This window comes from Micropterus salmoides, unplaced genomic scaffold, assembly GCF_014851395.1.
Source record: "Micropterus salmoides isolate LMB-PRFRI ecotype aquatic unplaced genomic scaffold, ASM1485139v1 Ms_hic_scaffold_1, whole genome shotgun sequence".
Classification (NCBI taxonomy): Eukaryota; Metazoa; Chordata; class Actinopteri; order Centrarchiformes; family Centrarchidae; genus Micropterus; species Micropterus salmoides.
In genome coordinates this window covers 16,364,750-16,388,901 of record NW_024040040.1, presented here as the reverse complement: position 1 = coordinate 16,388,901, position 24,152 = coordinate 16,364,750, and the positions used below count along the sequence as shown (strand labels likewise).

General features: G+C 41.8%; 1 protein-coding gene across 7 annotated transcripts in view; it reads left to right on the top strand.

Moving 5' to 3' along the window:
• Nucleotides 1-775: 775 nt before the first annotated feature.
• LOC119904098 (neural cell adhesion molecule 2-like) overlaps nt 776-24,152 on the top strand; it is a 327,858-nt gene continuing 304,481 nt past the window's right edge. For 4 of the 7 annotated variants that reach the window (XM_038720552.1, XM_038720529.1, XM_038720535.1 and 1 more), the window contains exon 1: nt 778-981. In XM_038720552.1, the coding sequence (XP_038576480.1) occupies nt 930-981 (52 nt within the window). In that variant the 5' untranslated portion in view covers nt 778-929. Of the gene's footprint in view, nt 982-24,152 lie in introns of all 7 variants that reach the window. The other 3 variants (XM_038720512.1, XM_038720503.1, XM_038720521.1) reach the window with 2 other exon arrangements.

Below are 24,152 nucleotides of genomic sequence, written 5' to 3'. Positions count from 1 at the left end.
CAAAAGCTGCACACCACCACATCTAGCCTCATGGCTGATGTAGAGCAGATAGGGTTCACCTCCTTTGTGTCGCTATGGTCTTCACGTGTTTATGTCATGTGATGTAGGTCACATGATTTCTGAGACATATAGGTTAGGTATGGATAAACGCCAATGGTAGGGACTCATATGAGTCGTATCTGGAGGTTGGTTAAAACAACCTATGTTGTTGTTTAGGTTGGAGTGCTTGGTGCACTTTATGGTGTGACTGCCGCTAAAGTCTTCTTTTCACTCTTTGGTAACATAACATAAGAGAGAAAAAAAACTTCTTGCACGAAGCCCATTGTGCTAATTTGTAGAGGGGAAAGTTAGCACTGTGAGTATCAGTATATTTACATGGGGCAACATTTTTCTTACTTTGCATGTTTGTTTGGGCTTCAGAGATAAATAGGCACTGTAATTCCTAAGTCTTATAGGTGGTGGATTACAGGGGCCCACAGCTGGAAGGGACCATAAATATTAGAGAGGGCCACCAGATTTCCTAGCTACACTCCTGCTAACAGGCAACTCGGGATTAAAGATATGTTCTCTTTCTTAAGATCTTCCCCTTCCAACTTTACAGCTTGTTTTAAATAACTCAATAAAGTATGCAAAACGTAAACATGTTTGGCTTGATTTCCCGTCCTCTCGTCTGCTTTTCATCAACAGCTTCCAGCAGTGAGGTTGGTGAGAAGTGATGCTGGGTTGGGGGGGGGGTCCTCAGCGCAGAGCGGTGAACGAGCGCCGAGCGGGAGCGCGCGTATAGGAAGGAAGGGAAGGAAGGAGCTGAGGCAGATCAGTCGCCAGCGGAGCCCAAGACGGCGGATGAACGGAGCCGAGCGTGTGTGTCGCCCTTGTCGTTTTTTACAGCAGCTGAAAGCAGCGTCCGACAGCCCGAAACCTGACCGAAAATGATGCTCAAACTCGTCCACCTCCTCTGGGTGCTCGTCTGCGGTAGTCAAGGTAGGGATGCGCGCACGAGTGCGTGAAACCCTCGAGCTTGGTGACTTTGTGGACAAGTTGAGTGTATTTGCCATCGTGATCTGCAGCAGGCAGAGAGAGCCGAGGAAGAGAGAGAGGGGGAGAGAGTGAGAGGGCGAGAGAGGGAGAGAGGGGTGGATTGTTTAACTGGACGTTGTTTTGTAGTTGAAGCACGTCTTGCAGGGGCCAGAATGCTTTCTTGCTGAAAAGGGGGATTATGATGGGGTCTTTTTTTATTTTTTAGGGTGGGTGAGCTGTTGAGATGCACACTCTCCCAGGACAAAACTGTTATGTTTATCGTTAGGCATATGTCACCCTTGTTGTTTAGTTTTCTTTAGGAGCAGCATTTGAGGTGGTACCTTTATGGATTTTATTTGCTGGTTAGAAATCGATTGTCTCCCAACTTAAACTGGCATCATACATGGAGACATTAATTTCAGTTCCATATTGTGAATGTAATTGTTTTGGGACCGCCGGCTTTCTTTGCTTTCTCTCACTATCAAGTCCGCTGTCTTGGTGTATCTAGGAAAATACTATAGATTTAGTATTGCACGGTGGAACATCTTCAGCGTCTGCATCTTGTGCGCAGACTGTGCATAACGGCCCCACGATGCGGCCGCACAGTCTCAAATGCTTCGGAAAGTTTGTAAATATGAGCTGCATATGTGACAGCAGAGTGACACTTCACCGTTAATTGGGTTTCATGTGCGTTGCGCACCTGATTTAGAGGGGATGATGATTGTCTCTGTGCGCGCGTCCGTGTGTGGTTTGCACGCGCGGAGGCAAATAAAGATGTTACTTGAGTGACCGCTGCCAACGGGCACTGATTGAAAGCGCAAACACGCGCCTTTGGCCTTTATTTCCTTTTATTTTTGTGAATGTTTCTGTGTCCTGGTCAGTGGAGCGCGTCGCCGTGCCAGCGTGCACTGCTAAAAACACCCAACTCCTGTAGCTTCGGATTTATTAGTAATCCATAGCTTGAAAGGGAAAAAGATTTGATTGCAGGATGAGATTGTTTTATCTCTTTTGGTACCAGTGTTCAGGCAGCCCCCCCCCCCCCCCCCCCCAATAATCTCGCAACAAGTTAATTTGCATCGAGGATAAAACGGGTTATCCTATCCCCCTGGCGAGATGTTTACACTTGTTAAAAACAAACAGGGAGTCTCAAGACTAGAAACCCTAAAAGGGGGATTTGTTAGATGGACATTTTTTGCAGCGTGGCCATGCTGGCTTCCTGGCGCACAACGGCAGGTGGGGGTAGAGCGCTGTAAAGTGGTGCAAGGAGTGAAGCCATAAAGCCACTGGTCGTTAAAGCATGTTGCATGTTGCAGTCAGACTGCATGGCTGAAGTCCTTCAGGGTAGTGGGCCTCAGAGTGGGGATTGGGGGTCCTTGAGGAGGTTACTCAGCAAATGTAGAGAATCACAGATACACTTAATAATAACTGCACTTCAGTATGCTACATATAACTCCAGTTTGAGGAGGCGTAAAAATGACTGAATTTTAAAAGCAGGTCCCTCTGTCACTACTAATGTGTAATACTACCACATTTCCCAAGAAAAGTTGCATATAATTCCAATTTTAAAGCACTAACAGCCTTGCCAGGGAGAAAACTGTGTGAAATGAGGAGTACACATGGTGTTTGTTTTGGTGGTTTGTGGCATGGAAACAGCAGCAGACACTCAATATAAAGATTTCAAGCATACCCGAGGAAGATGCCCTGGGCCACCACAACATTTTAAAAGGACTGTAGTTTATTGGCAGTTCATTTTCCACTATATCAATCAATGGGGCTGCTAGAAACTGCTGTTATGAAAGAGAAGAAAATGATGTATTCAGAGCATTAGTGTATTTTCGTTTTTTATTACATTAAATCCCACTGAGGTGAAACAAAGACATATGGCTTACTGTTTCTAAGTCTTAACTGGAATATTCATTGCTTTGTTACTTCCCCTTTGTTGCAGTAGTATTACATCACCCAACCCACCAATTTCCATTCTTGTGATGCTTTTCATGATAGCAAAGTCCACCCAAATTGACCTATTAGACAATGCAGGGAGCCTGTAGGGAATAATAAGGCTAGTTCTGAGTTGAATGTATGTGCTAGAGCCTGAGTGGGAATCTCAGTGTCTTTTATCACTGTGGGCCCTTGAAGCAAACACTATAAACCATCAGTGATGGGGCTAGATCCAGATAGACCAATATATGAATTCACCAATTCAGGATGACAGCTGGAGTTTGTGACAGGAATCAGCCAGGTGCCCTGTCTCCACACTAACTCTGCAGATATCCTCTGTTCTAACCCCTCTGGCTCCTGAAGGAAAACATTTGCGTTTGAAGTCCCAGCTCACCGTCTACCCTGCACTTGAGTTTGCATCCTTGAAGGTTTATGTATTTGGCTTTTACCGATGCTTAGTACAATGAATTATATGCTTGCTTGGGCTCACCCGGGACTCGCCAATGTGATGTTAAGTGGCGTAATTAAGATATTTCGCTGTATCTCCGGGGGGAAATGTCAGTGGCTCAGGGTTTAAAAGATTTATGCCCCTGCGCTTAAGTGTCTCTCATTGCACCATGAGCCCGGGCTTAAGCATGTGTCTCAGGTTTGTTTACATCCAGTAGTTCTGGTTTATGTAGGTTCTCACATGAGCAAGTAGAAATGCAGGGGCACACACACACTGTACTCAAACTCCACAAATGAATCACCGGGTAAATATTTATGAGGGTAGTGCAGATTATTTATTTTCTTCAGAAAATCACACCACTAGTCTTGCAGGAAGCAATTTTTTTTATTTACTTATTTTTTAGCAAAATCTAAACCCTTAAAAGTTTCTGTTTTCCCGTATCTCCTGCCATGCTCAAAACTTGAAACTGGAACAATTCTGCACACAGTTCTTAACACCATGCAAGGCCAGTCATAAACTCCTTTTTAAAGACATGCAAAGCTGTTCACAAAAGAAATGGCCTGTGTCTTGGTCCTGCAAGGTGAAATTGATTGCATTATTTGATTAATAGACTAGGACGGAGAGCATACATATAGAGAGCCAGTGTATATATGAAAATAGAATCGCCCCCTCGAGGCAGCTGCATATGAGAAATCAATTTAAGGAACGACTCGAGTCAGCAGGCCTCTGAATTGTACAAAGGGCAATCTCAGTGTTATGGATATGCTATTTATTTGCCTGCAAGCTTTTGATTTCTCATGTGCGTCCTTTAGCACTCGATCCACCGAGTTCAGGCTTAACACTGTACACTGTATGTATGACAGGAGCACAGTGTTCCATTCAAAACACCTGGAAACACGAGAAAAGCACTGCCAAGCATCTGTGCTGCAGTGTTGTTGTCTGCCATTTCATTCTCAGCAAGCTGAGGACTGAAAGGAAATGAGAAAAAAACGCATAGACTGTAGAACTATGCAATTATTAAAGACTAGGCTGCGTGACTAAAACGTATCTGAATGCCTGGTTTCAGCAGTTCTATTAAATTCATGCATATTCCTCTTAAATAATTGTATTATCTACACATTCCCATGGATGTCACCGTGGATGGCTGCACGGGCCTACTGAGCACTAGCCCTTTGGGTGTTGGGCCCCACAATGAGACTGAAAATGACAACAAGAAACAAAAACTATTAAAAAGAGATGCAAAACAATCACAAGGAGAGAAAATTTATGACCATAAAGTGACACAATGACCACAGGGAGACACAAAATGACCACAAGGAGACACAATAAGCACGAAGAGACTTGTAAAGACCATAGACAAAAAATGACTACAAAAAGATGCAACACAACCACAAGCAGACTCAAAACCCCCATTAAGGGACTTGAAACAACCACCAAGAGACATAAAAGTACTCCAAAGAGACACAAAACAACTACTACAACAACACTTTTACATGACCTGGGGCCCAGTGTCTCCTAATCTGTCCCTGTACATAACTACTTCATTGGGCGGTTTAGAGGCCAGCAGTGCCTTGACAGAAATGAACTGCCTTGCTCAAGGGTAGTTTGGAAGGCTCTGTGTACAAGCTGTACAGTCATCAGCTCACAGCTCAGTTAACAGGATTAGCATCAGGGATTAAGAGAACTGTCCTACAAATATGTTCATACTGATTTGAAGACGCATTGTCTTTTAATGGCACATTTTGGGCTTTTAAGAAACTCAGGCATGAGCAGAAGTGCCGAGACGAGAGATGATGTTCCAACAACAAGCTCCAGTAGGTGAAATTTGGCATTCAGTTTTGAAAAACCTTTGGTTATTTGCAATGCTCGGAGCAACAACAGCAGCATGTTCAATGATGCCCTCTGCCAACCTCAGTCTATTTTCACTCAAATTACCCATTATTATCATGGAAGTGACTAATGTTCTCCTCAGGGAGTCTCTCCTAACCAGAAGCCAAGAAAATGTAGAGACACTAAGTAGTCAGGATCCTCTTGTAGGAAGAGTTTGGCATCGCTCATTATATTCTATATTCTGAATCCCAGAAAGGGGAAAATTGGGAAGGATAGAGTGAGCAGTGAGAAGATTTATACAGAATGAAGAAGGGAGGAAGAGATTATGTTTAAAAATTCATTAAATTCAAGTGAATCTGATTGCATCTAGTTAAATTGCATTGCCAGAGATTGAATCAAACTCTGTGGAGTTGCACTGTGCCAAAATTAATAAAATGTAATTGAATCCTGTCGAGATGGAATCAAATTAGGCCAGACTGACGTGATTGGAGGAGGCAGCTGCTTCATGTTGCCACGTACTCCTGTGGGTTTGTCTACTGTTTTCCTTCAGTTTGGTGCTAGCCAAGCAGGGGACCCTTTGGCTCCTGCTTATGTGTGTCCTGCCAGTCTAAATGCCAGTCTAACTAGCAGGCTAATAGGCAGAGCCAGGATGCCAGGGTGACAACAGAATCAGCGGGCACACTGGCTGACGGACATATGGATGGCGGGGAGTGGTAGCATGGTCGTCCTCTCCCTCTCACGTTGCTCACTTTATTTCTGTAGCTTTTGCAAGGCATGTCACACACACACCACACATAGTCATACACTTCACAGTCTGCTTCTCCAAAGCATGTCCTCTCATGGGACGCAGCACTTTTGGACTGGAGCTTACTTTTGGGTTTGGGCACTGGAAGGCATGATTAAATGAAGAACAGAGCGATCAGAGTAATGGCAGAAGAGCTTCAGGACCCCTGCAGTTTGGGCTGTGCGTTTTGAGTGACCCACTTAGACTGTATTAATAACCACACTGAAGCCTTGGTTTTTCCTCACAGCAAATCATATGCAAAATATAAATTGCGGAGGAAGTTTTCTATGTCATAAAATATATATAAACAAAATGGTAGCAGACTGTCTGCTTATGCTATCACTCTACGCCTCAGTTGGTCCAACTGGCAGTGTAAACTTTAGAGAAACACTGACGTGGTGTTGGTGATGTCACCCGTAGGATGCTTGGAGTTTGTTAGTACATTTTTCGGGCTATATTTTTAAGCCCCCCCCCAAAAAAACACATTTCCAGCTTGTTAGTTAATGATTTTTTTTTTTTCTTTCAGTAAAAATAATTTAGAAAGATGATTTTGAGGGCTCACAGGTGATTTGTTAAATTAAACTGATGTGTGTAAACTTGAATATATTTTTCTACTAGACTCGGAGACTCGTTTAATTAACACGTAAATTTGCAAGGCTGCTGAAGAACAAACAACCACGAGAGACATTATGGAAAAAATGAAGCTGCTATATACAGTATCTTCAAGCGTACATTTATTTAGTTCTGATTTAAATTATTAATTAGAGCGCTTTGAAATTACCATTCACTTGCTGTATCTCCCTGATAAAACATTTTCATTTGTTTACTTACTTAAATCTTTAAAAAAACTGTTATATGATGCTGTTTGAATTCTTACTGACATTTAAAACATAAGAAGCATTCAGTCTTCCTTATTATTACCTCTGTCACAGACGCATTGGAATTTAGCATGTTTAACATGCTTGTGTACTTCTTCAGAGTAATGCTTATTGTGCTGGTAGCTAATGTGAAGTGGTGTAACACCAAGGTCATGCCTGAATGTGCCAAATTAAACAGAAAAAGCCACACCCCTGGCGCAAACCTCACACTTCTTCTCTCTTCACCTTTGCATAACATTGCACCTAACATGTGAACATGTGAATGAGGCGAGGTTTTGACACAAATCTTTCAGTTATTCAAGTGTTAGTCACTGTACACCTTCCCCACGTACACCTGTGGAGTGCAAGTTAATCTGAGGTGTTAGTGAAAACACAATTGTGGAACCTTCCGCTCGGAAACTTTACTAGTGTTTGTGCCTGTTTTAGTTCAATAACTACAAATGTTGACTTTCCAGTACCTACCATGTCAACACATTTGCCAGGAGAATATTTGAAAACAGTAATGCAATGTCATTTGTAGTAAATAGGTTAAAATGTGCTAAAACGTGGGTAGGAATTTTTAACAATGAAGCAAAAGTTGCTTGAAAGTAAAGGAGAGACGAGATCTCGACTGAAATTGGGCAGATAAACTGGGGTGGGTAGTGAATAGGTACAGACACTGGTACTGTAAGAGGCTGTACAGCAGACACACACTGAAACAATAAAACCTCTCCATGAGTCATCATTAAAAGGACTTTTTCATGGAAGCAGACTGATGCACTGCAGCAGGTGAAGTCTAGTGGAGGCGAGCCAACACAGTGACAGATGCAATTTGGACTCAGAAGGCAGTAAGATGGACATAGACGGATGACAGGAAGGGTGGCTGGCTGACAGATTAACAGACAGGTGAATGTGGAGACATTGAGACACAGTATGGACAATAATGAAGAGGAGACATTTGACAGCCAAAAAACTATATTTTTCAACTTCCTCCTGCTGGATGTGGGCCTTGCATCGACTGAGCTTTAGATCATGCTAGCCCACAGAGGCTGCCAAATGTCTGTATGCTCGATCACAGTAATTGAGAATAGGACTAATGCTAATTGTAGCCGTACCGGCTAGCAGACACTAATGAGAGAGTGGTGCAGGCTTTTGGATACACCTATCAATGTGATGAGACAACCCAGAGAGTGGCCTTTATTAAGCAATGTGCTGTGTGTGTCTTGTGTAAAAAATCTTATATTGTAAAAGATAAAAATAAAAACACATTGGAATCATACCTTTTGTATGGCTGAGTATTGAACCAAATATTTATTTTGTACCAAACGGAAAGTGTCTGTAGCACCAAGTTTCATAAACTGGCATTGACTGTGGAATGATTTCATCAGTGAATGATGAGTTTTCCTATTCTTACATCAAAATGTTGCCAATTTTAAATGTCTTTATTCAGGCGCAGGTTTTATATGGCTGCCTGTGTTTAGACAGTATTCAGTATTTGAGAACATTGGACCTTGAATGAAAAATAGAGTTTTGTAGAAACACATGTTGTTATTTCTCAAAGAAATATCTCTTGGCAAAATTATCATTTTGGTTGTTGTACCAGAAATTTTAAGATAAACTAACTTTTAGGACTAAAGTTACAACCACGAAGGCCATTTAGTAGCTGTTGTGGAGCTTTTGATTGTAATAAACAATCTTTCTGAAATAATGGAGTTTGTCGAGTCATGGAATTTTCATTTTTGTTTGCACTTCTTATCCATTCTTCATTTTCAAAACAGCAACTCACAAAACAATCTGACCGCAAGGTCCATTTAATTGCTGCTCTGGAGTTTTTGATCACATGAGAAGATCCTCCTCAGCAGATCGAGTTCTCATGGAATTGACCTTTGTTAAACCCCGCCCCCCTTAGTTACTGTTGCTAAGTCTGACAAACTGTTGGCGGTGCCTCTGTCTATTACTGCACTCCCTGGAGAAATATTGTCAAATTTGTTGGAAAAGGCAATCTCAGAAAGAAGCAGACAGTTTTGCAGTTGCATTATACATTTGAAGGTTGTATTTAGGCTGTCAAACTGACTCAAATGGACGTGGAAAAAAAAGAAAGATAGAAGCTAAAGCCTACCGATCACACAGTAACATAGAACCACTGCATCCCCCAACGATTGAGACAAAAGACAACGATATGAACGATCAACACTGTTCTTGTACAGCTGGGTTGGCCTCTATTCATTATTACAATCATTAAAAAGCAGAACAGTAGGGCTTTGTTACGTTACATTGAGTAGGAAGTACATTAGGAACGATCCACAGCCGGCATTTGTCTGGATTTATTTTAGGTTTTGGAAGCCACCAGGATAACCTTGTTTATAGCTTAGAATACCAGCATTCATTAGATCAACGGAATACTACACTGTAGAAGTTAACTGAATGTCGGGAACCTGTCTCTCTGTTGGCTGGCATCAACTGCAGTGTACTTCTTTTCTCTGCTGGACTTGCAATCTGAGTTCTCCTTTGGGTTTACAGGATTAAATTATCATCTGCTGTATTGTATTGTGTTGTACTGTATCTATCATATTTCCTTGGATCCATTCATCCATCCGTCCATTCAGACAGTGGGCCCTTGGCTTGTCATTCCTGCTGGTTAATTAAGCCAAATTGTGATTGATCGACTCTCAAGTGAATAGCGTGTAGTTCCGTAGCTGACCTGCCCCGGGAGATCAACCCAGCTGCCAATCATACCTCACAATGATCTCCTAAACAGTGGCTGGGACACAGTCTGCAATGTTGAGGCCAATACCCTGGTTTAACCCCCCCCGGTACTTCCCAGCAGTAAGAGGACTTCAGGTTGTCCAGTGTCCCTGCGGGATTGGTTCTGCTCGGAAGTAATGCGTCTTCAAAAGGGATCAGTCTTCTCAGATGTCTTGCCTGATGGCTAGTATCCTTGTTTATGGGAGGCAGTACTTGATGAGAAATAGATGACAGAGAGAAAGACAGGGGGGAGGAGCAGGGGACACTTGAGATGTGGTCACGGTGCAGCAGAATAGCTCGCAGTGAGGCCATACAGTCTCTGCTCTCCTGATTGCCTCTCCATGCCAGACAATCTTCAAACTGAATCATCCTTACGCGGTGTGGGCCAGCTTATTTTTGTTTCCATCTCTTCTCGTTTGCCTCCTCTCTTCTACTTTTCCCCTTTCATTTCTTCCTCTTTTCATGTGCTTGCTCTGTTCCCTGGTCCTCCCACACTAGTCTCATCACCAGCGTCTGTAGGGGGAAGATATCCTGTTCTCCCCTACGTGGGAAGCTTTTCAAGCAGCACCCATGCTTAATGTTATTTGCTCGGGAAGCTAATGATGTTTGTTGTTCTGCTGCTCAAAATAGTTATTAACACCTATGGATTTTATGTCACTTGACTCTATTCTGCACAACAGGGGTCAGGAATTTTCAACTATAGCTGTTCGAGGGTTGTTCTGTCAAGCGTGTTATTATCTCTCACAGTCATAATGATCGTTTTGCAAGCACCCAGAAGGCACACCAGACACATTTTAGGCGAGTATTTAATTACTTTGTATATCTGCATAACTTCCCATCATTCCTAGCTGGCCTACTCCCAGTGTGGGCGCTCTGGGATTGATGTCCTCCCACCCAACATCTGCAGAGCTCCCAAGGACGTGTGCCTCCATGGGAATACACAAAGGATTTCTCAGTAATTAAAGAGCCTGTCTTATCTTTACTTAGATCAGATGTTTGCTGACGTGCTTGCACTTGAGGTGAAATAAGTTTTCTCGTGTCAGTCCCAGGCGTCGCTTTTGAAATCAGTGGGTCCCACATGTAGCTCTCTGCTGAGGATATTTTTGGATAGACTTCACTGTCCCACCTACTAAGCCTTGTTTTTCTTTTCCTGTTCAGTAGCTACCTGCACACAGAAAAGCTGTTCATGGTGATCTTCATACTTTGGAAGTAAGTATGAAGATCACCATAATCAGGATTCAAACCCACATTTAACTGTTGTATTTCACTAATTGGACTACGTTCATGTGGTTTGTGCATATTTAATGGTAGAATAGGATCACGAGTGATGCTGGGAGAAGTAAACGAGGAAGATCTGTGGGAATAGTGTCATCCCTGTTGGCCGTCCTTTCATGTGAATGTACATGCTTCTGGGCTTGAGTCTTATGAGAGCCTTGTGATCTTGTGCATTCACACATGCCTTTGAAGCCGTCAGGTGCTTGTTGATGGAGCGTGATTGTAATGAGTACCGTTGTGACCAAAAAAAAATTTCAGAGTCAAAACTCAAAATTTTCTTACAGTTACAGATTTTTTAAATATACTTAGTTTGGGTAAAACTAATAAACAATTTGGAAGACAAAATATGAAGTGGTGTATTTGTCCAATTTTGGCAACCCCACATAGTAGCTCATATACTTTACCATCGCCTTCTTGTTTGCTTGAAATTGTTGTTATTGATGTTATACTGCGACAGGACTTTCAGGACCTTGTAACAGAACCAGATTAGATTCCCCAGAGCATGCTATGTTGTAGGAACAGATTGTATTCCAGCTAGCTAAAGCCTAGATATTGCTCCAAGAACCAAGATTACTTTTATTTCACGCTGCTTTTCATCCGTCCTGTAGAGTCTGGACTAGGCGACCAAAGAAATGATAGATCGTCTCAGCACTTGAGGCGAAAGCCACAGCCGTAGACGTGGAGAAACATTGCAGTACAGCTCCTCAGTCAATAAGCAAGCAACAAGACGCTTTGCTGGGAGCTGCAGAGGAGATGCAGTACTGGCTGTGGCAGCTCTTTCCCCAAGGAGGTGGCCTGAGCCACAAATTAATAGAGCGCTCCCACATGATCGGGGAGTTTCATTTGGAACCGTCACGCTACATAAAGCCCCACAGAAATGAGGAGTTCACTGAGGTCCCCCTCCACTTCCCCAAGAGTCCCCAAATAACCTGTGTGATTGTAACACTCTGCCCACTACTCCCCCCGCCTGTGCACCTCTCCCTTGAAACTCCCAGGAAAGGCTTCGCTCATCCTGGTTCAATTACCACGACTTATTGTTTCCTTTATTCCCTTTCAAAGTATGCCATACATATCCTGTTGCCCCTTTGGTTTGCAAGCTTGTGAAAACATGAGCATCCCTAAAATACTGCTACAAAGTGAGTGATGTGATCCAATATGTTAAAAGTTCCGCAAAAGAATTCAGAAAATGCTGTCGTACTGTACAGTTGGGACACTTGTCACAAATAAATAATTGGAAAATACTCTAATTCCATCTAGCAGCCCTGATGTATTGGCCTACACATTCTAAGCGCATCTTAACATTTCTGGATTTTTTTTCTCTTCCTCATGAAAAACTCATTTGACACCAGCGTGAAATTCTTAGTGACAAATGTGGAGAGTGGTGTGCCCCTGAGGCCTGCTTTACTCTTATCATTATCTTTGCAATGCCTGAGATTAGACACAGCAACCAACTCTCTCACAACAGCATGCCTCTGAGCTAGGATTAACACAATGACTAATCACTCAACTCACTGGACACAAAACATACAATACTGATTCATATTTTCTCACAAAGTCTACTTAATATAAAATTGGCGTAGAATATTTGCTTGTGGCATAACATTATATACAAATATATATTTAGAGAGAATAACCCAATCATCTTTTTGTCTCAGTAAAACAATTTGCACAATAGTGGTTTTAGGATATATTCAAATGAGAGTATTTAAGTGTTTTTTTTTTATGCCTGACATATTTCAGGATCTTCCATTTTGAAGACATGTAATCATAATAAAAATCTAATCCAGAGCTGGAAGCTCAATTACACAATAAGGTTCAAATCAGTACATGTAAATATCCTGTACATGTGAATGTCATTATTAATAATGTATTGCTAGTAGCAGTCTATCAAATGGATTACCGTGACATGTCATTCACGGTCCTCAAAGGGTAAAGTCTACTGACACTGGCGATCTCCTTTGATTTCTTCCGGCGCCACTACGAGGTTGACATTGTTGGTTATTAGTGAAATTTTTCCACAGCTGGATAGATTGCCATGGACTTTGGTACAGGCATTCATGTACCTCACAGGGTGAAAACTCTGGTGATTCCCTGACTTTTCCTCTAGCATCACCAGCAGGTCAAACTTTTAAATTGTCCAAAACAAAATGACAATTAGCCATCAGCCTCAGCTGTTCTTTGTGTTTAGTACTAATTAGCAAATGTTAGCATACTTACTAGCTAAACTAAGATGGTGAGCATGGTATATCTGCTAAACATCACTGTGTTAGCATGCTGACATTAGCGTTAAGCTCAAATCACCACCGTGTCTAAGTGCAGCTCTGCAGAGCTGTTAGGATGGCTGTTGTGTAGACTATACAGCAATTCCATCTGAGTCTTACTAGCCTGGTCTAGTTGAATAATATCCTACATTTCCCAGAATGCCTGTAAATGAAAGCGTTTCCCCCTCCATTTAAAACACAATTGTTGTTTTTGTTCTGTTCTATTGAGTCTGCTCTCAGTGGAGAAGTTGCCTCTTCTATGATGAGTTCTTCCCAGTGTGATTCTTGAGCGATGGAGAATAGTAAATCGACACAGAAGGGCTTTGTCTTTGATTCTGAGACATCCAAAACTGACATTTACTGTTGATGTTTTAGTTTGTTAAAAGATATATCTGCCTTTAGTCGTAGTAGTTGAAAAATCTCAGTGTCTACAATTATCTGTGGGAATAGAATAATACACCTCCAAAACAAAACAATTCCTGAATTGAAAGAAACATTGGGAAAAGCATGTTTTAACATTGTTTGAATGGTTTAAGATGTATATTTTCACCACTTTGACTATTTTTAAACATTAATTAATTCTCCTTCGTGCTCAAGGTCATGGAGTTATTAATTTCTCCAGGGTAAAACCATCATATTGGGTTTTACAAAACACATACAAACCCCATTCTGGTTCTGTGACATAAAACGACAAAGGGCACTTTTAGTGTCACCACTTTGAAGTTTTTGCTGTGTTGTTTGCCAGAGATACTGTACAGTGTAACAGTTTAAACCACACTGCAGGCTGGCCCTATTGATCTATTGTCTCAGAGTGTAGCAAACAATTTTGCTTTTCTCTTTCACTTTGCTCTACCTCCTTCCATGAATGAGTATGTGCTACCTTTTATGAATACTGATCTCTGCTCTCTGCTCCTTCCACCCAAGTTGTTGTCAAGAGATCCCAAGAAAAGAAAAAAGAATCCTCTTTTCAAAACCACAATTATTGCTCAAGTAGAAATTCACTGGGGGGAAATGTATCCAATACAGGACTTCACTGTGTCACCAATGGATGGTTGACATAGCTTTCATTATATGTCGCCCACAGACACATCACAGGTCTAGATATAAGAAGAATGTGAAGGCCGTTACTTTGTATAAACAAGACAAGAATGTATCACTCTGCTCTCTCTCTCAAGTTCTTTAACACAGGACACATGTCACAATATGTTACCTAACCATGTACCAGGGATTTTTTCTTTTCTCCCAAATACTGGTCCCTTGTGTGACTGCTCCCTTATCTTTTTTTGTTGTTGTTTTACTGTAGGCGGGCGTGTGGCAGTCCTGCTTTGCCACGCTTTTAGCACCGTGCTTACATAACCGTTCACTTGTATAAACTTAGGAAAACAGGAAACAGACAAAGTCTCTACAGCATCCTGAGGTGCACCGCCGCCTCCCCAACAAAACCATTTATAATGTGGAGAGGCAGCAGCAGCGTTTTCTGTGATGAAGCGCGTGGAGCTCGACGTGACGCATGGCCCAGGCTTTGGCGGATGTTGTGTCACTCTAAGGTTGTTTAATGGGAGTCTTTTGCCTGTTATAGATTTGGGCGACGTGACTCTGAGGCTTCAGCACCTGAGCACTGCATCTTAGCAAAAGCAGCTTCTTTCTGTGTTTGTGTGTGTGTGTGTGTGTGTGTGTGTGGAGGATAAAAGCTGATCTGAAGCTCATAGGTCATCCCACTGTTAATGTCTGACACAATGTGTGTAAATCAACTGTGATTCTTGCAAAGAGCTGCTACTGGAAAATGAGTAATAAGTCGGATGGATTGCGTGTGTGTTTGTGAGCGTATTTATTTCAGGATTTTGCTTACTCTTTGGTTTTCACTGTTTTGGGTTTTGCCCCCTTTCTAGCTCAAGGCTCCGAGCGTTGAATGAAGATGCGGTGGCTGTATCTCTCTGCATCAGCAGAAACATATGCAAAACAACACACACACAAGCATACAGGCAGAGTCACACACACATTTGAGATTTCCTGGAATCCCACTGTCTTACATTACGCCCAAAGCCCCGCTTGAAATCTTGAGATAATTGCGAAAGTTGTCATTTAATGTTCGACCATTCAACGCATGTCCCTGCTATGACAATAAAATCAAGTAAGTGGAGGAGAAAGTTCAAGCAATGAATCAAAATCAGGACCTCCCAGCTAGCCGCCGATTATAGTCCAATCATAATCTCTTGGCAGGAATTCTACTTCAGTAAGTGATCATGAGAAGGCCCGATAGTCCATCAGCAGCACAGAGGGAGGGAGATGCTCTCAGTGCGCTGGCACTCAACATGCTCAGACATCTGCGGCATCTTCCTGGCTACACAGAACGGCAGAGCTCCTGCCGTTTTTGGGGAGAAGTCGAAGGAAAACTGTGAGGAATAAAAACTGAGAATGAGTGTGGTCAACAGAGCAACACTTTCATCTGAGCTCTATGTGAAATGTAAATGTCTGATTTCACGTCAGACTGCATAATCAGTACATGTGTTCTTGCTCATATCTGTAGCGCAAAGTAAGAATCCGTTAGCATCTTTCACAATCCCAGAGTAATCCATCCTGTATGCTATAAAGCAGTCAGTATGTGCTTTTTATCTGACAGCATGTTGTTGGGTGTATGTTGAGAAGTGAGTCGTCATGGCTCGGCACGCACCTGCACAAAGCAGCCGGACGCCTGAGCAGCAGGAAACATCAGCTGTTCCCACCTCTGCAGGAGCCGTAAGCCGCTTTTAAATATCACTCTCACCCCCTGATTAATAGACGCTGATATATCATGTTACAATCTCTCTGTATCACTGCGCAGCCTCCACCTGTCACGCAGGGGACGTACATCACTGTTTTGTATGGAGCTTCCATACAGGACGTCATGGCAAAGTCATCCTGCACCTGAGATAATTTATATTATAATGAAAGTTTCACTTTATATAACAAATGTGTAAATTCTGAACATGATAAGGTTGTTTGTTGTAGTATGGCATTATTAATGCATTAAACTGAAGATAACTGAGGCTTTGCCGAAAGCACGCTGCCCCTGTTTTGCTCTTGGTCTCTGTTGAAGTGCTAAACAAGTGATTAACACTTTGTCTTTTATACCTTCCTTTAGGGTCTGAGAGTGTTCTCAGAATGAGGAGGCCGGGGGTGCAGGGCTACAGAGAAAACAGGAAGCTGATAACTGCAGGATGCTGTTTCTAGCAAAGAGCTAGTGGACTAACTGACAGCCAGAAATGCGCTACAGACTTTAAATTACATTTTATATCACCAGCCATGTCCACACTCATCATACACATAGACATTTCTAACTATTTGATCCATGAATAATTATTAATAAGGGGGGTTGTGGTATGGGTTTTCTCCTGCTCGAAACTATCTCTATCATATCAAATCCAACTCTACTATCTTGAAATGCCGTTGCACCTTCTGCTGTCTGTTGAAGAAGCGATCTGCATGCCGTGGTATCGCCCCCCCCCCCCTTCAGCTCATAAGGAAATCCATCTAATTGAAAGTTTGTGCATGCTGGGGCTGCAGAAGGTGAGAAGGGTTTGGTTGTTCGTGTAAAATCTGTTGTCTGCCTTCAACTAAAAGCAATTCATGTGCTTTGACAACATGAATTGACTCAACACTGTGCGCTTGCGTGTAAACAAATACATATTTGACCCTTTTACACAAGTGAGAGTCCTGCGAAATGGACCTGCGTCAGTGAGACACAGAGAGTGGCCATTGTTTGCGGTGCAGGGCCAGCGATGCTATCACTGCTAATCTACTGACTGGGTTATTGTGCCAGGAGCTGCCAGAAGAGACGACAGCACTCCACGTGAACGTCAGTGCGGGCCAGTTAGAGGGCTCAGGGTTTTGTGACAGCGCGCATATGTGCATACTGGGTGTGCGGTGTTTCGCATTATGAGGGAAGATAACCTCTAGTAGGATGACCTTCCCGTTAGCATCAGCCCGGCTCTGTGGGTGTTCGAACACCAGGACTGTGGCAATTATGTTTGAGCTACAACTAACATTGACGTTCATTATGGATTATCTGTTTAGTGTGTAGACGGTCACAAGGTTGTGAAAAATTGCTTGTTCTGTCTAACCAACCATTCAACACTGAAATATAGTATGATTTAGAACAATGAAAGCAGTAAATCCTATTGTTTGAGAAGCTAGGACTACAGAACTACAAACTTTTGGAAAGATTAAATTTCTACTGACTAATCAATTAACGTACAAACAAATTGAGTAGCAAAGAGGACAGGCACCTTGATCCTGAGGGGGTTTTTTGGGGGGGGCCACATATTGTCACATCTAAACTAATGAAGTCTAGAAAAAGTCCATCCTTCATAAGTTGGTAATTGTAAACTACCCGATGAATGAACTACTGAATTAATCTCGCTAAATGCATTTAAATCAAAAATGAAAGACTTAGAAGCAGATGCCTTAATATGTAAATGCTCTTAGACCGTAAAAATGATTTAAAATGACTTTATGAAATATTAGCTTGATAGTCTTCTGTGTTATTTGTCTGTGCCTATGCGTTTGTATTTTTTTATATGTTGCTGCCTGTCTTGGCCAGGTGACCCTTGCAAAAGATGTTCTTGATCTCAATGGGACTCTCCTGGTTAAATAAAGGTATATATATATATAATAAATAAATAAAAAAAATATTGAACATTTTTGGGTTTTGGATGGTTGGTCACATGACAAGCAATGAAAAGTTGTCCCCTCGGGCTTTGGGAAATTGGGATTAGCATTTATAACTATATTCTGACATTTAATAGACAAAGCTGCAGAACATGTCATTAACCTCACTATCCTTGCACTAAATTACACCGTAGTGTGTGCAGATTTATTCATGCACATGCTGGCCGGCTGTCATCTACATGTTAGAACCGTTTAGTCCATCCCATGTTCATTTCCTTGTTCAGTCATGTAAGGAGGACGTAAACAATAAATGAGGCGGGTGAGGAAAATCAATGGGGGCCCCCGTAAGTGTCGAAGAGTGAAACGCATTAATGAGCTCTCTGCTCATCACTGAAATCACTTTGGAGTTGGTGCATCGTTTTGACATCGTTCATTCCCATTGTTCGAATTCCTCACGGAGGTCATTATCGCCCTCTTTGCATTTTTATTTCCTCATCAAACAAATTAAAATGAAACTTAAACTGGAGGCGTTCTCTGCTCAACATAAACTATATAAAATCTATGGCTATACTATAACATTATATGAACGTATAAACAGCGTAATTTTCATTGGCTTTACATGATGTGCAAGGGTGTGTGTGTGTGTGTGTGTCTGTCTGTCAGGCCCTCAAATTGGTTGTACAGTATTTTAGTGTGTATTAAAGCCATGTGGCTGATGACTCTATTTGAGACTGTGTGTGTATACATGCGCGTGCGTGTGCATAGACCCATGTGAACAAGTGATTTATGGGCTGTTTTTAATCAGGCGGTAGAAAATGTTATTAGACAGCCTTCTCGCGCTCCCTTCGCCTGCAAATGAGCCGGCCCCCGCTGCACCCTGGGATAGCCTCCTGTAATTAGTTCTGCGAACTCACCTGTTACTGAGCGAGATTGAGAGGGAGGGAGGGACACTTGGAGAGGATGGACTGAGAGGGTAACAAGCAAACGGATAAACAAACAGAGAGGAGGGAGACTGGGGAGGAGGAAGGGGGATAAGGTGCAGGCGGTGAGGGAGGTCAGGGGAGGGAGAAAAAAAGGACCACAGAGGAAGAGGAGGGGGTGCACAGATGAGAAAAGACAGAGGGAAAAGAAACTGACCTCAGCACCTCTACAGCTCTTGGTTTGCTAGTCTTCTAACAAGCTAGCCAGCGTCTAGCTGACTTTTACAACATACATTAGGATTGGAACATTTGCTCTCAGGTGTAAAGACATAGAGTAATAAATCCACAGCAGCACATGTTTGTTTACCTCCTTTCACCAATAATTTATTGGCAGATCAACATCAAGCCGTCATTTGGAAAATTGTTTTCTAAGTGCTTTCAAGCTCCCACTCTAAGAACTAAAGAATAGTGATTTAATGAGAGGCAAAATTACCTGACCCAGCTAAAGTATTGCTCTTATATTGTTTGTTGTTTGGAGGCCTTCAAGGGGTAAAAGTTTTGCTAATATTACAATAGGTCTGAATCCTAATCAATATCACTGAAGCAAAAGCAGCTACTGCTGCAGCTTGTAATTACTGCTGGGCAACAATTTAATATTATGATTTATCTACTTCAAGTAGAACATAATAGGAATATTTATAATAGTATTGTTCATTGTCTAAATGAATGATTCCAAGCAAACTGCAATTCAAAAACTAAGAAAATAAGTAATTTAAAGTTGCACTACTAATATATTTATTTTAACAATTTATTTTCTAGTGACAGATGCGGTACACATTTTCCTCTTTCAGCTCAAATTCACCGCAACTTTACTGTTTTTTTTCAGTCGTGTTGCTTAGTTAACGACTAATGGATGCTAATGTTACTCTGTGTCTGCTGGATGTGTAAGTAGTTAACAGTTTGAAAAAAAAAAATGGATGTAGTGCTCTTTCTGCTGCCCCAAAGTGGCCAATTAATCACCCCCCAATGGAATTAACACTGCTTTTAAGTTTTTATTTGACTAATGGGATGCATAACAGTGGAGCACAGTAAATTTCATTAAACATGAATGTACATAATGTTTATGTGATTTTCATGGTATATATTCACATCAGAATGTATTTTAATTAATAGCATAATTTTAATTTCACCCAGCCCTAATTGCATGGCTGTGTGAAGGAGTAAAATGTCCAGATACTAAATGACTGACTTGACTTGAACCGGTGGGTCATACTGTTTCGTGACAAGGCCAAAAACACAATCCTTTAAAATGAAAGTAACGTTGTCTTACATATTAGATACTGGCTTGTATAGACTTGTATATTTTTTCAGTCTTGAACTGAACTCGCCACCCTGCCAAAATCATCATGTGACCCGAACTGACTGTAGCTGCTGGCCGCAGGCTCCCTTGTGAGCACTGCCTTGACAGCCAATCACAGCAGTGGCCTGTCATTCCCAGCCAGCCCCACACACACACACACACACACACACACACACACACACAAATACAAAAAAACTGAAATCAACAGCACATACGTATACAATTTCCATCTGCACATATACAAGCGCACATACACACTACACTCCTCCGACGCTCCTGACAGGCCAGTAAAAACATTATGAAAAATTCAGTAAGTCGTACCGTGGTTTGGTTTCTACCTGTCTCAGCTTTTTTGGTTGCTTTGTGTCTGTTTGTGAGAGAGAGAGAGAGAGAGAGAGAGAGAGAGAGAGAGACTGTCTGCGAGCACATTGGCATCAGTTCCGTTTCCTCCTTCTGGATATATTCAAAGTAAATGTGTGTGCACATTGGCGCACATTCGCGGAGAGTGCGTAGGGTGTATTTGATGGTGTCTGTGTTTGTACATGTTTGCACTACCTCTCAATTCATGCTGTCACGGTGGTGTGTAATTGGGTCTGAGCCAGGCGAACCTTTTGTCTGTGTGTTGCCTTGTGCTTACATCAACTATGTTGCTCTTCTAAATATCACAGCCAAGTAGACAAACCTGGAGCCAAACGTTCAGCCTCTCTGTTTCCAGCCCCTAAGCAGAGACACCAAGTGTATTTTGTTTTTCTTCCATTACTTTAAAAAGTAGTTAAGGATGCCAATGACCTTTTTCTGACATGACATTCAAAAGTTGCTTACACTGTTGACAGGTCTTTCTTCATATATTCGATAGAGGTCTAACGTAAAGTGTGAATTGTTCAAAAGTAAATCAGGTTTGAGATCTCAGGATGGTAACAGTAAAAGTATTTTTTCTTAACTGAAGCAGGTGCCTACAGTTTTTGTGTCCTACAGGACAGGATGATCTGTCGACAGGCCAATGAAACCAACTTAATCTAGATATTACTGGCATTGGAGAATGGCGTTTCAAGCTTCTTCTTGTAGTTGATTACTGAAGATTGTTCTTTGATTGCGGTTAAACTTTTGACAGGTTAAAGGTGTTGTCTCGTTGTGCTTCACACAGTTTGAAAATTACACACCTCTTACCCTCAGCTGCCGTTGGAGAAGGTCTTTTGCACAGTAATATCCTCATGATTACTCCTTTGCAGTTCTGTTTCCTCCCACTTGACTCGAAACTTTTTCTCTATCTGACTCAGACGGTTCCTATTGGGGATGCTGTCTAGTGATTAACAGACCATATCACCATTGTAGCCTCTCTGCACAGATGAGGGAGCTGCTTCATTGGTGTTTAGACGAGCAAATAGAAAAGGGTACTTGTTAAATGATTATTGAAAAATCCTTGATAGAGAAGCAAAATAGACATTCATTTATTTGGTTGCAAATTACAAGGAATCATATATTATAGTGTGAAAATCTGCTATACTATAAAGAAATATATTCTTACCAAGTAACCAACTTAAAGCTTTTACATTTGTATATAATCTATATGATGTATGCTATATTAGATATCGTGCAAGAAAATCACTCAATCAATCACCAGCTGAGCTGAATCTGACAGATGCTGATAAGTCTCTTTCTGTTATCAATGTATTACTACATGACTGGTTTAACAATTGCCTTTACTCATTAAATATGTTGCCTTTGCAGTGGGATGTAGCACCAATGCTTATTTTTCTGAATCTTAATGAGCCCAATATAAGCTTTCATTAAGATGTAATAATTTCTTCAGACATTAATGGGAGGCATTCTTTATTTCAGGTGATGGGCCTCCACTGAAAAATGCCGTGGGAAAACACTTGTAGTTTCGGAAATACACTTGTTTGATATCTTACAGAGGGTTGTATGAGGCAATTGATGCCCCTCTCATGTCTATACAATCATGTATGAAGCCGGCTAACTTAGCTTAGAAAAGTGACTGACTGGAAACAGGGGGAAACAGCTTGTCTGGCTGTTTCCAAAGGTGGTAAAAAATCCACCCACAAGCACCTCTAAAGCTCACAGACATGTTAAATCTTGTTTATTAAAATTCGTATAAATTGTGTAAAAATGTCATGTTGTGGTTTTACTGGGAGTATATGTGGACTATTTCTTGGCAGGGACAAGTAACTTTCCCGAGTCTCTGCTAATTTCCTAGCATCTGGTCCTTGCCAAGGAATAATTTGGCACATAAACCCCCTAAAACATTTTTTACACTTGTACAGATTCTACAGAAGTCTAAAATATAGATACCTTTCAACCTCTGAGCTACATTTAATCTACAACATGTCTTTGTGAAAAACAAAAGCTGAGTAGATTTGCAATGAATCTGCATCAGACGTAGAGTCCCTACTCTATGTCTGATGCAGATCTTACCGGAGTTTCTTTTCCTTAGACATTTGATGCAGCGTGTTTACAACCCCACCACTATGGCGGCATTTCATGGTTGGAAAGAAATGATTGACGTACCTTGAAACCCATGGGGACTGAGGAGATTCAAACGGGAATATTGACAGGACATTTTTTTTTTCTTATTCTGCATGTTAACAGCTTCATTAAATATATTCCATAACCGACTGAGAGGCAATAATTGGACACGTGTAAAAGTCAATTAAGCTGGAACAAATCTCTACACACCTGCAAATACACACCCATATACAATATCTGGACATGTGACATGCCAACATACAGCTGTAGTTAGTGTTGTCCTCGTCTCTTTGAAAGGATTAAGGAACTTCCCTGTGGAGCTGATTGAGTGAACGTGTGCGGTTAAAAAAGCCTTCTGTGGCAGCCTCCAAGCTCCTGCTGTGCTTTGAAAGCCTCCTCTCATTCACCAAGACATATCTTCCCGCAAAGGCGGAGGGGAAAAAAACTGTCAAAGTACATACTTTGCACAGTACTCAGCACCAGATAAATCACAAACACTTTTGTTGACCACTCCGTACTTTTCTTCCAGTGTAAATGTGCATTAGGTAAGAAGGTCTTTATCATATACCACTGTGTTACCAGTTAGACATGGTTTTATTCCTCATTGATATTGGCTTTGCAAGAAGCGTTGACACGTCTGTTTGAAGAATAGTGTCCAAGCACTCAAAACAAGGTATTTCTGAAGATTGTTAATCAGTGGACAGGGCTAAATATACACTCACCTAAAGGATTATTAGGAACACCATACTAATACTGTGTTTGACCCCCTTTCACCTTCAGAACTGCCTTAATTCTACGTGGCATTGATTCAACAAGGTGCTGAAAGCATTCTTTAGAAATGTTGGCCCATATTGCTAGGATAGCATCTTGCAGTTGATGTAGATTTGTGGGATGCACATCCAGGGCACGAAGCTCCCGTTCCACCACATCCCAAAGATGCTCTATTGGGTTGAGATCTGGTGACTGTGGGAGCCATTTTAGTACAGTGAACTCATTGTCATGTTCAAGAAACCAATTTGAAATGATTCGAGCTTTGTGACATGGTGCATTATCCTGCTGGAAGTAGCCATCAGAGACAATGCTCAGGTAGGCTGTGGCATTTAAACAATGCCCGATTGGCACTAAGGGACCTAAAGTGTGCCAAGAAAACATCCCCCACATCATTACACCACTACCACCAGCCTGCACAGTGGTAACAAGGCACGATGGATCCATGTTCTCATTCTGTTTACGCCAAATTCTGACTCTACCATCTGAATGTCTCAACAGAAATCGAGACTCCTCAGACCAGGCAACATTTTTCCAGTCTTCAACTGTCCAATTTTGGTGAGCTCTTGCAAATTGTAGCCTCTTTTTCCTGTTTGTAGTGGAGATGAGTGGTACCCGGTGGGGTCTTCTGCTGTTGTAGCCCATCCGCCTCAAGGTTGTGCGTGTTGTGGCTTCACAAATGCTTTGCTGCATACCTCGGTTGTAACGAGTGGTTATTTCAGTCAAAGTTGCTCTTCTATCAGCTTGAATCAGTCGGCCCATTCTCCTCTGACCTCTAGCATCAACAAGGCATTTTCGCCCACAGGACTGCCGCATAC